Below are 19,021 nucleotides of genomic sequence, written 5' to 3' on the forward strand. Positions count from 1 at the left end.
TGAGTTAACTTGTTTGTGACTAAACTACATACTTGTTTGCGCTTTAATCATATGATTAGTGTGCCTCAGATCTCTTCAGAGTGGTGTACACAAAGTTACTGGCTATAGCATGCACACACAGGACAGTCACATCCTGCAATATGGTCGGAACTTATCTTCCAATACATGACCCCTCTTATTATACCGCTACTTGCCAAAACAAGAAAACTATTCTTCACACAATGTGCCGTACAGAGAAAATGACCACGATGACTCCTCCTACAAGGTTGATTCTTAAAAGTTTGCATTAGAAAAATACAGATGTTATTATCTCATGTTTTGATAATTTTGATGTTATTATCTCATGTTTATTACAGGTAGAGAATATTCAAATTATAGGATGCATTTTACCATCTTGAACTGGTTCTCTGCTCTTGACTTCATGTATGTGCCTGTGTTGACATTCTCATACCTTCTCTAGCTAGACACTTTTAGTGGAGAAAGGTAACATTTTCATTGCTGTAGGGGAAGAATGAGAGATTATGTGATTGAATGACTGAATGATTTTTAACCATTTTTCTTATATTACAGCTGTTGAAAGAATCACAAATGGGAAGAGTTTCAAGAGGGGGTCCGATCTCAACCCGTATCAGACAACGCATACTGGGCAAAAGCCATGTCTGTGTACAACGTGTGGAAAGGGTTTCAAAACCAGCGCACAACTCACTGTCCATCAGAGAACACATACTGGAGTAAAGCCATATTGGTGTTCAGATTGTGGAAAGACTTTTGCCCAGGCATTGGGTCTCAAGTTACATCAGAGGATCCATACAGGAGAAATGACATATCAGTGTTCAGATTGTGGAAAGTCTTTCAGAACAAGCTCATGTCTTATTGTCCACCAGAGAACACATACTGGAGAAAAGCCAAATCAGTGTTCAGAGTGTGGAAAGACTTTTATACATTTAAGTCACCTCAAAGTTCACCAGAGGATGCATACTGGGGAAAAGCCATACAGCTGCTCAGACTGTGGAAAGACTTTCAGTCGAAGCAGTCATCTCAAGACACACCAGAGAACACATACTGGGGAAAAGCCATATCGGTGCACAACATGTGGTAAGTCATTCAGTCAAAGCAGTCATCTCATTGTACACCAGAGGATGCATACAGAAGAAAAGCCATATCACTGCTCAGATTGTGGAAAGACTTTTGCTGTGTCGTCCTCTCTACATGCACACCTGAAGATCCATACTGGAGAAAAGCCATATCGGTGCACTACATGTGGTAAGTCATTCAATCAGAGCAGTTCTCTTAAGATACACCAGAGGATCCATACTGGAGAAAAGCCATATCGGTGCACAACATGTGGTAAGTCATTCAATCAGAGCAGTTCTCTTAAGATACACCAGAGGATACATACTGGAGAAAAGCCATATCACTGCTCAGTATGTGGAAAGACTTTTGCTGTGTCGACCGCTCTACATGCACACCAGAGAACACATACTGGAGAAAAGCCATATCGCTGCTCAGATTGTGGAAAGACTTTTACTAAGTCGGCTCATCTCAAGATACACCAGAGAACACATACTGGAGAAAAGCCATATCATTGTTCAGAGTGTGGAAAAACTTTCAGTAACGGACCTCATCTCAAGATACACCAGAGAACACATACTGGAGAAAAGCCATATCCGTGCTCAGATTGTGGAAAGACTTTTACTCAGTTGGGTAATCTCAAGATACACCAGAGAACACATACTGGAGAAAAGCCATATCATTGTTCAGAGTGTGGAAAGACTTTCAGTCACAGATCTCAACTCAAGATACACCAGAGAACACATACTGGAGAAAAGCCATATCATTGTTCAGAGTGTGGAAAGACTTTCAGTCACGGAACTTATCTCAAGATACACCAGAGAACACATACTGGAGAAAAGCCATATCATTGTTCAGAGTGTGGAAAGACTTTCAGTCACGGATCTCATCTCAAGATACATCAGAGAACACATACTGGAGAAAAGCCATATCAGTGTTCAGAGTGTGGAAAGACTTTCAGTCAAGGACATCATCTCAAGATACACCAGAGTATCCATACTCGGTAGTCCTTAGTGGTGCTCAGACTGTGAAAAGACGTTCAGTGATGTGGGTCAACTCAAGATTCACCAGAGGCCGTATCTGTGCACTACATGCGGTCCTTCAGTCGAAGCAGTTCTCCCAAGACCAGATCAGAGGATGCGCATCAAGCCTTATCACTGTTCAGATTGTGGAAAGACTTTTACTCAGGCAGCTCATCTCCATACACAACAGAGAATCCATACTCCGTAGTCCTTCAGTGCAAAGTCTTTTATTGTTAAATGTCATTAAATGATGTGAAATTTCCAGGTACATCTAGGATCAATTTAGAGGAGATACTTTTTAAATATTTGACAACTGCCCTTCTGTGCTTTTCTGTGTGTGCCTCACCTGACCGTTCAGTATGTGCTGTGTGACTTTCACGGATAGGATCAATGCAGAGAACAAAGTGTACTTGGTCATATAACCTGATTTTTACTGTTTTTTATATTGTTGTTTGCTTTTGTTTATGTGAAGCACATTGAATGACCTCTGTATGAAATGTGCTAGGCCTATATGTAAATAAACTTTGACTTGACTTGAAAGTCCTCTGTTATTAAATGATGCGCCATTTCCAGATACATAAGACCATTCAGTTTGGACAATATGTCCTGTGCTTTTAATAGCTATTCCTGTTTTGCTTGTGTTTATGTAAAGCACATTGAATGACCTCCGTGTATGAACTGCACAGTATAAATACATTTGGCTTGACTTAACTTGAAAGTCTTCTGTTATTAAATGGCATTAAAATGATGTGTAATTTCCAGGTTCATCAGAGGATCCATTTAGAGGAGAGACCATATCTGTGTTCTCAGTTTTTAAAGGTGTCATATCTCATGAGATGCCAGTGGTTTAGTCTCATGCTGTCTGTGAGGTTTCTGCACCTGCTTGTTCACATTTCACACACACACACACACACACAGCACAACAATGACATACGTGCAAATTCTGGTGCGGCTTCAAATGTCTCTGCAGCCAACACTCCCATGGTATGATAAAAGTGTTATTGCCAGTTCTTCAGACCATTGCATACCTTTACGAACCCACTCAGGTATTAGGCAGGCCTGTTTATGGATTATAACAATTCTTCAGACATTTGCATACCTTTACGAACACACTCAGGTATGAGGCATGCAGGGCCTATTTATGCATTCCATTGCACGAGTTGTACACCTGTTTGCCAGTGCAACGCCAGGTGTGAAATTGATTCGTGCAGTTAAGAAGACAAATCAGTATGTTTAGTCATATCCATGTGCTGCAAATAAGGTTGACGTGTGTGCAAGAGATCAACAAAAGGTATTCCACTACAGAGGTGGACATCCCGGTTCCACAAAGTAAAGGTCCTGTCTTTACATTACATTACACTTAGCAGACACTTTTGTCCGAAGTGACTTGCTTATGTCAACTATATTACAGGGGTTACATATACAACTATTACAGGGGTTACATTGTCCCCGGAGCAACTGCAACAGTTCACACCTCCAACCCCCATCCTCTATTACCCCCACCATCCTCTACTACCCCCATCCTTCAACCCCCATCCTCTATTACCCCCATCAGTGATCAATTGACACCTCCATTCCCACCTCACCCTCCTTTGTGGAGTTTCTGCAGGTTGAACTGTCTCCACCTGACGTGTGACCAGACACATGATATTCCCTCCTTCACTCTTTAGTCATTCTCATAGACCTCTGAAGTTGGCCTACAAAAAAAGCTACCATCTTTGCCCTAATAAGGAGATCCGGTATCTGGAGTTTTTTTCTAATGGGAAAATAGCATAGGGATTTTTAATTATTGCACCTGTTAAACTCTTGTGGGGAAGAAGAAATTGGAAATGCAGACGTTTTGCAATACAAAGTTCTGTGCTTCTGTCCTCTGCCTTCGAGTGGATACTGTGATCTTTGGTAGGTGAAGACGGCACACTTTGATCTTTGCTACCCCAGAGCTAACTTACAATGCAACTTCATAGGCAGTCAGCTTCGATTAACTCCCGGATCTCCTTATATGGGCAAAGATGGCAGCTTTGGGTCCTTTTTGTAGGCGAACTTCAGAGGTCTATTAAATGGTTTTCAGCTCTTTACCCTGTTTCCCTTTGGCAGGCGCTTCAGGTCCGTACGGGCGAGAACAAACAGACTCAGGGATAGCTTCCTCCCCAAAGCTGCCCCCATACTCAATGCAAATATGCACTGAAGTAAATTGCACTGACAATATTGCACTGACCATTATGTCTGTCTGTTTGTGTTACTTGCTGTGCATTTATATGTTTTTATTATTAGCCTATATAGTCTTTTATATTTTGCTAACTGTGTGCACTTTTAAGGAGATGCTCTTTAAATCTCATTGCACTGTGTATAATGACAAAAAAAAGGCTTTTAATTTCAATTTCAAATGATTCATTAGGTTAGATAGCTCGATAGCCTTTATTGTCAGTGTACAGGTACCTGTGCATTGAAATCAGGGTTGCTACACCCGAAAAGGTGCAGACATGTGCTGGTATAATTAGAATATCATAAATAGAAAATATTTATGTCTGACCACATCTTTTCCTTCCCTTCGCCTCTCTATTAATTTGCTTGGACACAGAGCTCTGTGAACAGCCGACCTCTTTAGTAGTGACCTTTTGTGGCTTGCCCTCCTTGTGCAAGGTGTCAATGGCTGTCTTTTGAACAACTTTCAAGTCAGCAGTCTTCCCCATGATTGTGTAGCCTACAGAACTAGACTGAGAGACCATAAACAACTATGTTTATAGTTAATTAGCTCATCAGAGTATGGCACCAGGTGTCTTCAATATTGAACCTTTTCACAATATTCTAATTTTCTGAGATAGCCTACTGAATTTTCTGAAATAAATCAACTTTTTCATGATATTCTAATTATATAGAATAGAATAGAATAGAATATATACTTTTTTGATCCCGTGAGGGAAATTCAGTTCTCTGCATTTAACCCAATTTAACCGAATTAGTGAACACACAGCACACAGTGAACACACAGTGAGGTGAATCACACAACCCAGAGCAGTGACCTGCCTGCCCAACCAGCGGCGCTCGGGGAGCAGTGAGGGGTTAGGTGCCTTGCTCAAGGGCACTTCAGCCGTGGACTGGTCAGGGATCGAACCAGCAACCCTCAAGATACAAGCCCGAAGCCCTAACCAGTAGGCCATGGCTGCCCCATGACCAGCACCTGTACATGGTAAACAGTGCAATAAAAACACAGCGAAAAAGCAAATAATCAATACATTTAAAATAGGTTTAATGATGGAGAGGGAAGACAGTTCACTGCACAAGGGAGACATGGTGCTCGTTAGATCTTGCACGTGCATTGAGTATTGCAGCTGAGGTCCACTGTTCCATGAGGGTGAGCTAATGAGAAGTAGCGGTTCTTCAGTCTGTTCTTTGAGTTGTTTTATACTTCTGTATCTCTTTCCAAAGGGCAAAAAGATAATAATAATATGAGATAAAAAATACATAAACCCTAATTATAACCCACCTGGAGAAAGTTGCACATTATAAGTTAGGCTGACCAGATCAATCTTATTATGCATGTAAGTGCAACGTAGGTATGTCAGGTTGTGTTGGGAGAGGAAGAGCTCTAAGAAGAGTTTGGGCTGCTGTACCAGTTGATATTCCTTAAGCCTACTTACACTGACAGACTTTGACCAGATTTGGGAAAAAATTCCTGAACGATTGTAGTCTAATGCACTCATTCAAGCTTTACTCAAAAGACTACAATCTTTCAAGAATCTTTCCCAAATCTTGTCAAAGTCTATGGGTGCCTCTCATGTAAAGTTTATACGTCCTCCCTCGCTCCTCAATCCTCACTGATCTACATGAAGAAAGATAGACGAAGGGATATCGTTGTTGCCGCCCCATCATTCTTTATGTAGATCAGTGAGGATCGAGGCCTGAGGAGGGAGGGAGGACGTATAAACTTTACATGAGAGGCACCTTATCAGTGTACAGTAGGCTTTAGAGGAACGTAGAGCCAACGGCACCATACTAGGCAGGTGTGAGTTTTCATGGCCACAGCAAATCTGCCAAGCCACAAGGACATGACGATTGGGAGAAATCCCTTTGGAAGTGTTACTTTGAAAGTTCAGTTCACACAACTCCATTCCTTCTTCTTCTTCTTCTTCTTTTGTTTTTAATGGCGGTTGGCATCCAACTTGGTGCATTACCGCCACCAACTACTCCATTCCTCCCGGGCTGTAGTCTCTTAAGCCTACCTTACACTGATAAGATTTGGGAAAGATTCTTCAAAGATTGTAGTCTTTTCACTAATGCCCCTCATTCAAACTTTACTCAAAAGACTACTGTCTTTCAAGAATCTTTCCCAAATCTTGCCAGTGTAAGGTAGGCGTTACCCCCATCACTAATCAGTTCACACCTCCACACCCCCCATCCCCCACCTGTAGACTCCTACCCCCATCACCAATCAGTTCACACCTCCACCCCTCTCCCATACACTCCTTTGTGCACTTTGGGCAGGTTAATCCATGGACATGCCCACCTGAGTATTGTCATGACTGTCCAACCAATGATGATTTGTCATCATCATTTGAAATGCAAATATGGTATTCTTGCAGCTGATTGGACTCCAGGATGCCAACAGTTCAGATAAAGGTTGTATAGCAGAGAGTGGTGGTCACTGTGGAAGTAGGGTGTAGGTGTATGTTAACCATAAGGACAACTATACTGTTTCTTGGTTAGATACATACGTTTTGTTATCTTTACACTGAAGGGACGTTTGAGAAGATTTATTTGGCACAGCATAACTTTAAGTCTGACTTGACAGAACCACCAATGAAGAAGGATATCAAAGAAGATGATCTTGATTATGTCCTGCTTAAACATAGTTTGACCAGTAAATTGGAAGATGAGAGTGTATTGGACAATTACTGTAGAGAGGAGGAATTCACAGCGATGGAAATTACAGAGGATAAGGATTCTGATGCTGGAGAATATGATCATGATTACTCCTCTGCTACAAGTAAGATGCTTAAATGTTTGCATTAGAAAACCAGGGGTTACTCCAAGTATGCTAAACCACCAAACCACATACTTGGAATACCCCCATGGAGGGGTTTTTATTAGCATTCTTTATGTGAGATTCTGTGGGAATACTTAAAGCATTGCACGTAACGTTATTTGTTGTCTGTTGAACTTCTCTCCTGTCCTTGACATCAGGGCCTCCTGTTAACACAACCATGTATTTGAAATGTAATATAGAAATAGACACAATTATCAAGAAAACAAGCACATTTGCCAAGTAAATTTGTTATGGTAAGATGTCTTGTTAAATAAGTCAAACTCTTGATCGAATGATTTCGCGAGAAAGCTCTTGGTATGTTTTTTTTTTACATTGAAAACAATTCCAAATTAATGTTTATCAATATAAGGTTAATGCCAAATGGGTTTCACAAGCAGTTTTTTCCAGTGTTTATGCTTCAAAGTACTCGAGTGTTTATGCTTCAAAGTTTATGCTTCAAAGTACTCCAACATAGACTATCACCATACCAAGCCCAATCTTTTAGGACCAGTAGTATGGGGAGGCTGCACTATTAGTACTGCACAAGAGACGTGATCGATGGGCATCGTTCAAATGGCTCTGTGTGCTTGGATAGTCCTTCAACCAATCAGGCCAACAATCCGGTGCATCTTTTGGTTAAGCTAGTTCAATAAGGAAGGAAGTTCAATATAATCAATATAAAATTAATACCAAATGTGTTTCGCAAACAGTTTCTTGTAGTATTTATGCTCCAAAGTACCCCAACATTCCTGCTACATTTGCACTGTAGTCTTATTCTAAACTGACCTGTTCCCTACAGATTCAGTGTCTCTGGCCCAGATGAAGAGAGTATCAGTGGTGCTGGTGGACTGCTGTAGACCACAAGGACAGCGAGGAACAGACATGCAGACGCAGACCAATGGAGATGCAGAACAGCCCGAGACCAGTAAGAGACACACAAATTCTAACACACACAAGGGCTGAAAGTAACGATTGCCCGTATACTTTAATAGTTGATTAATGTTGGATTATTGTTGATTAGTTGTTGACTGACAAAACCAGGGCTTGGAAATTAGTTTTGTGTTGCCGTGTGGAATATGGCTGCTTATCGACTGTGGGAATATGTTCCTCGTAGGCAGTAGTCGAGTTGTTAAAAAATGGCAGGGGGGATGGTGGATTTTGAAATGCACATCTAGTCTTGCGGGGGGTATGGGGGTCCTCCCCCAGAACATTTTGAATTTCTAAGATGCAATTTCCTGTATTCTAGTCCATTTATAGCGTGACCTGCTGGACATCGGCAAATCCTAAATTTCTTCCATTTCATGTACATTTTATGTGTCATTAACATTTTAGATCACATGTCTGCATCGAGTTGCTAAAATTGATCCCAGTTCAGAGTAACATTAGGCCTATCACTTAAATATGCTAAATAACTTGGAAGTTTATAATTGATCAGATCTGAAATAGTGAACCAGACATCAATTAAATAATGCATTCAACAATGACTTGTTATCTAGCCAAGTTAAATGGAACCAACAAAAAACTTGAGAGTTTTGCTTTCACTCTGGAATTCTACCACCATAGAGTAGGCTAGAATAGAAACTTGAATTGCCACACAACAATGTTGGTTGGAATTTTTGTAGCTCAGTCTCAGTCTTACGTTCTCCCTTAAAAATGCAAAACAAAAGCATATTATTTTTGCCTAGGCTACCTGTTTAACGAAAGATAAACGCACTCTCGAATATATTCTCGTTCTTTTATTTATCTTGAATGCATGTAGCCTACAAGACGGACGCGTTCGGCAAACAGCCGTTCTCTGCGTCTTGCCTAGACTACCTTTCGTGTGAGTGAGGAGGAGTACAGCATGACATTCCCCTTTTTATAGTAGTGAGTCATACGTGACCCCATGCATTTGGCTATTGAACAGATACTCTACATGCATTCAATACAACACTCTCAACAAGATGACAAGTTGGACAACATTGCGTTAGCTCGCCATGAGCCGCTACGGTAGCCTATCCTTTCTAATGGCAAGTTTGTTCAGAAACAGCTGGAGTGAACACCTACTGTAGCTCTCGCTAGCGGGCTATAGGTACCTTCACTTAGCAAACAAGGGAGACTGGGCGTTTCAGGTTTGAGTATAAATGTAGGCTACTCTTTCTAATTCATCTACTTTTTGTCCTCTTAATAAAGTCAACGTCCCGACCCTTAGATCCAACTTTGCTTGTCGCTTGGCCATGATGCTGCTGAATGAATGAAATGCACCTGCTGTGCGCATAGACAGTAAAAGAAGGCTGCATGCATATGTCGCTGATTGCCGTGACAATAGGAAGAACATGCCCCTCGTCTACAGTAGGCTATTTTAGCCTCGATGTGCGCAAAAGCTAAATGTTGAAAATTAAATAGTGGTGATATTTCCACATTGATTGAAAAAAATACAGGGATGGGGAGGGGGATGGCCGTTTCAGAGGGGGGATGATTTTGACCATATCAATTCCAAAGGGGGATGCCATCCCCCCTCATCCCCCCTCAACTCGACTACTGCTCATAGGACTGTCAAGTTTGACCTGCTTGCCATATCAACGCTGTTTCACGTTGGTTTCCTGTCTCCTAAAAATCTCTCTTATTTTCTAAGATCAATGTTGACAGGTATGGTTTGGACACATGTTCAGGGGGATATTTCAAATACATGGTTTAGTGACCTGGGTAAGTTTAACTCATTCTATGTGGTGAACCTCCAATGACAAGAGTGGCATTGATTTATTAGGAGAATGAAGCCATACAGCTCGTCTCTGAGGAGGTTTACCCCTTACTGAGTTAACTTGTTTGTGACTAAACTACATACTTGGTATAGCCCCCCGATTATGTGTCCAAACCATACCTATCAACATTGACATTAGAAAATAAGAGATTTTTGCGACAGGACACCAATGTGAAACAGGCAAGTAGGGATGTCACAATTAGAGATAAGGCAAGTAGGGATGTTACAATTAGAGATTTTGGTGGTACGATCTGAAGAATAAACGATTTTACGATTAGGACGATTATTTTGTGTGAATATTTCCCACAACAGCACAATAGTTTAAAATCACACAAACACATTCTTTAGAGGTTTTGATCTTTAAAGGTTATTTATTGCTGTTTTTTCACAGTAAGACACTACATAGTGAAAATAAAATAAATCTCTCTGATCTTAGAAAACAAGAGATTTTTTTGCGCTTTAATCATAATGATTAGTGTGCCTCAGATCTCTTCAGAGTTACTGGCTATGGCATGCAGACACAGGACAGTCACATCCTGCAATATGGTCGGAACTTATCTTCCAATACATGACCCCTCTTATTATACCGCTACTTGCCAAAACAAGAAAACTATTCTTCACACAATGTGCCGTACAGAGAAAATGACCATGATGACTCCTCCTACAAGGTTGATTCTTAAAAGTTTGCATCAGAAAAATAAAGTTTTGATGTTATTATCTCATATTTATTACAGGTAGAGAATATTCAAATGATAGGATGCATTTTACCATCTTGAACATGGTTCTCTGCTCTTGACTTCATGTATCCGTGCCTGTGTTGACATTCTCATACCTTCTCTAGCTAGACACTTTTAGTGGAGAAAGATAACATTTTCATTGCTGTATAGGGGAAGAATGAGAGATTCTATGTCTTAACCATTTTTTCTTATTACAGCTGTTGAAAGAATCACAAATGGGAAGAGTTTCAAGAGGGGGTCCGATCTCAACCCACATCAGACAACGCATACTGGGCAAAAGCCATGTCGATGTACTACATGTGGAAAGGGTTTCAAAACCAGTGCACAACTCACTATCCATCAGCGAACACATACTGGAGAAAAGCCATATCGCTGCTCAGATTGTGGAAAGACTTTTGCCCATGCATCAACTTTGAAGAAACATCAGAGGATCCATACAGGAGAAATGCCATATCAGTGTTCAGATTGTGGAAAGACTTTTGCCGACAACTCGAATTTCAAGCAACATCAGAGGATCCATACAGGAGAAATGCCATATCAGTGTTCAGATTGTGGAAAGACTTTTGCCGACAAATCGAATTTCAAGACACATCAGAGGATCCATACAGGAGAAATGCCATATCTGTGTTCAGATTGTGGAAAGACTTTTGCCTTGGCATCGAGTCTCAAGTCACATCAGAGGATCCATACTGGAGAAATGCCATATCAGTGTTCAAAGTGTGAAAAGACTTTCAGAACAAGCTATAGTCTTACTGTCCACCAGAGAACACATACTGGAGAAAAGCCATATCAGTGTTCAGATTGTGGAAAAACTTTTGCAAGTTCAAGTAGCCTCAAGATTCACCAGAGGATGCATACTGGGGAAAAGCCATATCTGTGCAATACATGTGGTAAGTCTTTCAATAATAGCAAAGATTTAAAGGTACACCAGAGGATGCATACTGGAGAAAAACCATACCGCTGCTCAGATTGTGGAAAGACTTTTACTCAGTCGTCTCATCTCAAGAGACACCAGAAAGTCCATACCGGGATAAAGTCTCATAACTGTTCAGATTGTGGAAAGACTTTTGTAACTTCAGGTAACCTCAAGATTCATCAGAGGATCCATACAGGAGAAAAGCCATATCAGTGTTCAGATTGTGGAAAGACTTTTGCTCGGTTGTTTCATCTAAATACACACTTGAAGATCCATACTGGAGAAAAGCCACATTGGTGTTCAGATTGTGGAAAGACTTTTGCCGACAAATCGAATTTCAAGAAACATCAGAGGATCCATACAGGAGAAATGCCGTATCAGTGTTCAAAGTGTGAGAAGTCTTTCAGAACAAGCTCATCATTTACTGTCCATCAGAGAACACATACTGGAGAAAAGCCATACCAGTGTTCAGAGTGTGGAAAGACTTTTAGAGATTTAAGTTACCTCAAGACACACCAGAGGATGCATACAGGAGAAAGGCCATATCACTGCTCAAATTGTGGAAAGACTTTTACAACTTCAGGTAACCTCAAGGTTCACCAGAGGAGGCATACTGGGGAAAAGCCATATAGCTGCTCAGACTGTCAAAAGACTTTCAATTATGTGAGTCAATTCAAGATTCACCAGAGGACCCATGCTGGGGGAAAAGCCATATCTGTGCACTACATGTTGTAAGTCTTTCAATCAAACTGTTCATCTCAAGACACACCAGAGGATGCATACAGGAGAAAAGCCATACCAGTGTTCAGAGTGTGGAAAGACTTTTATAACTTCAGGTAACCTCGAGATTCACCAGAGGGTCCATACTGGGGAAAAGCCATATCTGTGCACTACATGTGGTAAGTCTTTCAATCAAACCATTCATCTCAAGACACACCTGAAGATTCCTACAGGGGAAAAGCCATATCAGTGCCGGCATGTGGTAAGTCATTCAGTCAAAGCAGTACTCTCAAGAGACACCAGAGTATCCATACTCGGTAGTCCTTAGATGCTCAGACTGTGAAAAGACGTTCAGTGATGTGGGTCAACTCAAGATTCACCAGAGGCCGTATCTGTGCACTACATGCGGTCCTTCAGTCGAAGCAGTTCTCCCAAGACCAGATCAGAGCATGCGTATATCAAGCCTTATCACTGTTCAGATTGTGGAAAGACTTTTACTCAGGCAGCTCATCTCCATACACAACAGAGAATCCATACTCCGTAGTCCTTCAGTGCAAAGTCTTTTATTGTTAAATGTCATTAAATGATGTGAAATTTCCAGGTACATCTAGGATCAATTTAGAGGAGATACTTTTTAAATATTTGACAACTGCCCTTCTGTGCTTTTCTGTGTGTGCCTCACCTGACTGTTCAGTATGTGCCGTGTGTGACTTTTACGGATAGGATCAATGCAGAGAACAAAGTGTACTTGGTCATATAACCTGATTTTTATTGTTTTTTATATTGCTGTTTGCTTTTGTTTATGTGAAGCACATTGAATGTAGCCTGACTCTCGCCAGACCCGTGTAGTTCCGCCATGCTCCACCAGAGGCGTTTCGCTGTGCTCCACACAAGGGTCTGGACGCGAGGGCAATCCAAACCCCTGCCAGTGCTCAAAAAATGAGCAACCAATCAGGAGCGCCGAAGCGAGTGTTTGATTCAAATAACAATGGCGGCACGCAGCGAGGAGTCTTGTGCTGACATTGATTCTGCTATTTCAACCGTTTTGTCGAATATATCGAGTATTCATTCTTTAAAAGATTAACAGAGAATAGTTTTGAAGACATTTATTGGTGGCAAGGATGTTTGTACTCTTCTTCCGACCGGGTTTGGCAAGAGCTTGAAGAAGCCTAGCACGTCATTCAAGATAACAGGCAAGTGGTTTATCAAATCACATGCGAGGATGTTTTACAAGGACCCGCCTTCAGAAATACATCTCCTATCGAGAAGTCCCAGATCCTTGTGTGAAGCAGACAGCGAACTACAGGATCTGGCGAAAGTCAGGTTACATTGAATGACCTCTGTATGAAATGTGCTAGGCCTATGTAAATAAACTTTGACTTGACTTGAAAGCCCTCTGTTATTAAATGATACATAAGACCATATCTGTGTTTTCAGTTTGGACAATATGTCCTGTGCTTTTAATAGCTATTCCTGTTTTGCTTGTGTTTATGTAAAGCACATTGAATGACCTCTGTGTATGAACTGCACAGTAAATAAACTTGGCTTGACTTAACTTGAAAGTCCTCTGTTATTAAATGGCATTAAATGATGTGTAATTTCCAGGTACATCAGCGGATCCATTTAGAGGAGAGCCCATATGGATTATAACAATTCTTCAGACATTTGCATACCTTTACGAACCCACTCAGGTATTAGGCATGCAGGGCCTGTTTATGCATTCCATTGCACCCGTTGTGCACCTTTGTTTGCCAGTGCAACGCCAGGTGTGAAATTGATTTGTGCAGTTAAGAAGACAAATCAGTATGTTTAGTCATATCCATGTGCTGCAAATAAGGTTGACGTGTGTGCAAGAGATCAACAAATGGGCAGTGTGTGTGTGTGTGTGTGTGAGAGAAGGTTTGAGATGTGAGAGCATTTATACGTCTCTGTGGGTGGTCTCCAGGCGTAATTGTGTGCAAAGACTGACTTAACCGATGCGAGCTATTTACAAACAGGCCTCACCTCACTTTAGATCACATTAGATTAACTTTATTGTCCGAGAAGGGGAATTTGTCTTGGGCATTACAGTGCTGCATATAACTAAACTAAACACCAATTCACACATACCACATGAAGTACAAACAATGGTCAGTTTTGGGAACGTTACTTTTAAAAGGTATTCCACTACAGAGGTGGACATCCCGATTCCACAAAGTAAAGGTCCTGTCTTTACATTACATTACACTTAGCAGAAACTTTTGTCCGAAGTGACTTGCGTATGTCAACTATATTACAGGGGTTACATATAGCCTACAACTATAGTATATTACAGGGGTTACATTGTCCCCGGAGCAACTGCAACAGTTCACACCACCAACCCCCATCCTCTCCTACCCCATCAGCGATCAGTTCACACCTCCAACCCCCATCCTCTACTACCCCCATCCTCTACTACCCCCATCCTCTACTACCTCCATCCTCTACTACCCCCATCCTCTACTACCCCCATCCTCTACTACCTCCATCCTCTACTACCCCCATCCTCTATTACCCCCACCATCCTCTACTACCTCCATCCTCTACTACCCCCATCCTCTACTTCCCCATCAGCGATCAGTTCACACCTCCATTCCCACCTCACCCTCCTTTGTGGAGTTTCTGGTTGAACTGTCTCCATTTGACGTGTGACCAGACACATGATATTCCCTCCTTCACTCTTTAGTCATTCTCATAGACCTCTGAAGTTGGCCTACAAAGAAAGCTATATTTGCCCTAATAAGGAGATCCGGTATCTGGAGTTTTTTTCTAATGGGAAAATAGCATAGGGATTTTTAATTATTGCACCTGTTAAACTCTTGTGGGGAAGAAGAAATTGGAAATGCAGACGTTTTGCAATTCAAAGTTCTGTGCTTCTGTCCTCTGCCTTCGAGTGGATACTGTGATCTTTGGTAGGTGAAGACGGCACACTTTCATCTTTGCTACCCCAGAGCTAACTTACAATGCAACTTCATAGGCAGTCAGCTTCGACTAACTCCCGGAAGATGGCAGCTTTGGGTCCTTTTTGTAGGCGAACTTCAGAGGTCTATTAAATGGTTTTCAGCTCTTTACCCTGTTGCCCTTTGGCAGGCGCTTCAGGCCCATACGGGCCAGAACAAACAGACTCAGGGATAGCTTCCTCCCCAAAGCTGCCAATGCAAATATGCACTGATGTAAATTGCACTGACAATATTGCACTGACCATTATGTCTGTCTGCTTGTGTTACTTACTGTGTATTTATATGTTTTTATTATTAGCCTATAGTCTTTTATATTTTGCTAACTGTGTGCACTTTTAAGGAGATGCTCTTTAAATCTCATTGTACTGTGTATAATGACAATAAAGGCTTTTAATTTCAATTTCAAATGATTCATTCATTCATTCATTTCAAATGATTCATTAGGTTAGATAGCTCGATAGCCTTTATTGTCAGTGTACAGGTACCTGTGCATTGAAATCAGGGTCGCTACACCCGCAAAGGTGCATACATGTGCTGGTATAATTAGAATATCATAAAAAGAAAATATTTATGTCTAACCACATATTTACCTTCCCTTCGCCTCTCTCTTGACCTCTTTAGCAGTGACCTTTTGTGGCTTGCCCTCCTTGTGCAAGGTGTCAATGGCTGTCTTTTAAACAACCTTCAAGTCAGCAGTCTTCCCCATGATTGTGTAGCCTACAGAACTAGACTGAGAGACCATTTAAAGGCCTTTGCAGGTGTTTTGAGTTAATTAGCTAATTAGAGTGTGGCACCAGGTGTCTTCAATATTGAACCTTTTCACAATATTCTAATTTTCTGAGATAGCCTACTGAATTTGGGGTTTTTCATTAGTTGCTATAATCATCAAAATCAAAGCAACAAGCAGTTGAAACATATCAGTCTGTGTGGAATGAATTAATGAAACATTATACAAGTTTCACTTTTTGAATGGACTTTTCTGAAATAAATCAACTTTTTCATGATATTCTAATTATATGACCAGCGACTGTACATGGTAAACAATGCAACAAAAACACAGCGAAAAAGCAAATAATCAATACATTTAAAAGGTTTAATGATGGAGGGGGAAGACAGTTCTGCACAAGGGAGACATGGTGCTCGTTGGATCTTGCACGTGCATCGAGTATTGCAGCTGAGGTCCACTGTTCCATGAGGGTGCTCTAATGAGAAGTAGCGGTTCTTCAGTCTGTTCTTTGAGTTGTTTTATACTTCTGTATCTCTTTCCAAAGGGCAAAAAGATAATAATAATAATAATAATAATATAAGATAAAATACATAAGCCCTAATTATAACCCACCTGGTGAAAGTTGCACATTATAAGTTAGGGTGACCAGATCAATCTTATTATGCATGTGTAAGTGCAACGTATATGTATGTCAGGTTGTGTTGGGAGAGCAGTGGTGGACGAAGTACATTGATTATGTACTTAAGTGAAAGTATAGATACCTTGTGTCAAATATTACTTGAGTAAAAGTGAAAGTACCCACTTTGAATTTTCACTTAAGTAGAAGTATAAAAGTATTTGCCTTCACATATACTTAAGTATTAAAAGTAAAAGTACTTCAATGAATTATGGTTCTAATGGCTTAATTATAATTATAATTTATCATTTCCACATCAAAGCTCCTGCTAAATCAGCTTACCGGTATATAAGGTGAACTACTAATGCCACTCTTCAAATAGTTTCTTACATTTCTCTATTTGCTTAGAAGCTATCTACAGTGGGGAGAACATGTATTTGATACCATGCTGTAGTTGCCTAAAAAAAGAAATATAAAATCATCATTTGACAATTGATCTTAATGCCTTAATTCAAAAAATGAGTAAAAATCAAACTGCAAACAAACAGATTGCCATGGTAGTTTTTCCAGTAGGCCTATTAGCCTGCCTGTTTGATGCTCATTGAGCTCAATGCAGGCCTATACTGGAAAAAGCACCATGCCAATCTCTAGCTGTGGTGAAGGGTATGATGATGTGGGGCTATTTTAATTCCAACGACCAAGGGAATGGGAAAAGGGAATTTATCAGGATGCATATATCCTGGATCCATGAAATAGCTGTCCTTTAAAAATAAAAATCTACCTGCCCCTGTGTTAAATTCCCATAGGGTTACATAGGGGCTCAAATACTTCCTTCCCCCTAGCATTTAGGAAGAACATTTATTTATTTACAATACATTCTTCAATCACAAAGAGAATTGGTGTCCTTAGCCCCCCCCCCCCCCCATTATGATAATAATGACAACGTAATTTTGTTGTAGAAAATACATTTGTTAAGAACTATGATGCTGTTTGATTAATTTATAAATGGTACACTGTCACTTTAAGACTTGCCGGCTGCCCTTTATAAAGCGGAGATATCAGTTATCAATGCACTCTCTCTCCCTTTCATGCATGCTCACACGTTCCCAATTATGTTATGAGTAACGTTATGAGTAACAAACGCGTAAATTAGATTTGCTGCAATAGAGATTTCAAAGAGTAGGCTTTCATCTCTATGTAACATTGATATTGACATTGTAAATGTAAACGTTCTCTAAGAAGAGTGTTAGTTTGCAGTAATGTTAACCATTTTGGCAAAAAATGGAACGAGAGGGTTTTCATAAATATAACGGAGTAAAAGTATGAATTTTCACTTAAAAATGTAGTAAAGTCAAAGTACAAAGTCTCACCAAATATAAATACTTAAGTAAAGTACAGATACATCAATATGCTACTTAAGTACTGTAACGAATTACATGTACTTCGTTACTGTCCACCACTGTGGGAGAGGAAGAGCTCTAAAGGCCTATTCGGACGGGATTAGTTTTATGGGGTGACATCAGGTAAAGTAATAATTACCAGGTAATGTAGTCCCGTCCGGACGCGCCATGTCAGTAAACATAACGGAGTATGTCGGTGACATTTACAGACACTTTTACCTTCCGTAAAACGGTCCGGAGAAATTACCTTAGGTAAAATGAATCCCGTGCGAACGCGACCCTCTGTAAAGATGTCTGTAATATTTCGTCACATCCTGATTTGAAAACAATTCCACTGAATGTCTGAATGAAAACATAACATGCTGTGCAGCTCCTAATAGGACGTTAGCTAGTTTGCCTATTAGCTTGATATTGTTAGCCATTTCAAACTACTTATGGCATAACATAAAGCTAACGTTTGCTAGTTTAACCAACTTGTGTAGGTTGTAAACATAGGTTGTAAATCTGAAAATGCCGCACGTACCTGACGCAAAGTATCACGTGCACGGCGACGAAGATGTGACGGCAGAACGTAAACGTAGTTACTCCTCCCATGTCAGGTAAAATAACAGAGATGTTTAGTCCCGTCCGAATTGGACATTTATATTACAGAGGTCATATGATAAACCTGCATTACTCTACGTCCCCCCATAAAACTAATCCCGTCCGAATAGGCCTTAAGAAGAGTTTGGGCTGCTGTACCAGTTGATATTTCTTAAGCCTACCTTACACTGACAGACTTTGACAAGATTTGGGAAAAGATTCTTGAAAGATTGTAGTCTAATGCCCCTCATTCAAGCTTTACTCAAAAAGACTACAATCTTTCAAGAATCTTTCCCAAATCTTGTCAAAGTCTATAGGCTTTAGAGGAATGTAGAGCCAGCGGCATCTTATTAGGGAGGTGTGAGTTTTCATGGCCACGGCAGATCTGCCAAGCCACAAGGACATGACGATTGGGAGAAATCCCTTTGGAAGTTTTACTTTTGAGTTTTAGCACAAAGTAAAACTTCCAAAGGGATTTCTTCAGTTCAC

At 40.6% G+C, this 19,021-nt stretch overlaps 1 protein-coding gene across 1 annotated transcript; it reads left to right on the forward strand.

The window, feature by feature from the left end:
* The first annotated feature begins 971 nt into the window (after positions 1-971).
* On the forward strand, positions 972-13,392 carry LOC134086449 (zinc finger protein 850-like). The gene is made up of 4 exons (XM_062540029.1): positions 972-2,051; positions 10,844-12,172; positions 12,246-12,390; positions 13,373-13,392. Exons 1-4 carry the CDS (start codon positions 972-974, stop codon positions 13,390-13,392), a joined length of 2,574 nt encoding a protein of 857 aa, XP_062396013.1.
* The last annotated feature ends 5,629 nt before the right edge of the window (positions 13,393-19,021 follow it).

This window comes from Sardina pilchardus, chromosome 1, assembly GCF_963854185.1.
Source record: "Sardina pilchardus chromosome 1, fSarPil1.1, whole genome shotgun sequence".
In the NCBI taxonomy this organism is placed as follows: Eukaryota; Metazoa; Chordata; class Actinopteri; order Clupeiformes; family Clupeidae; genus Sardina; species Sardina pilchardus.

Excerpts from the sequence above, each read along its gene's own strand:
- LOC134086449 (XM_062540029.1), top strand. The coding sequence starts at position 972 with ATGCATACTGGGGAAAAGCCATACAGCTGCTCAGACTGTGGAAAGACT. Across the intron at positions 2,052-10,843 it reads GTCAAGGACATCATCTCAAG|CCACATCAGACAACGCATAC; the intron begins ATACACCAGAGT and ends TCCGATCTCAAC. Across the intron at positions 12,173-12,245 it reads GTCAAAAGACTTTCAATTAT|TCTTTCAATCAAACTGTTCA; the intron begins GTGAGTCAATTC and ends ACATGTTGTAAG.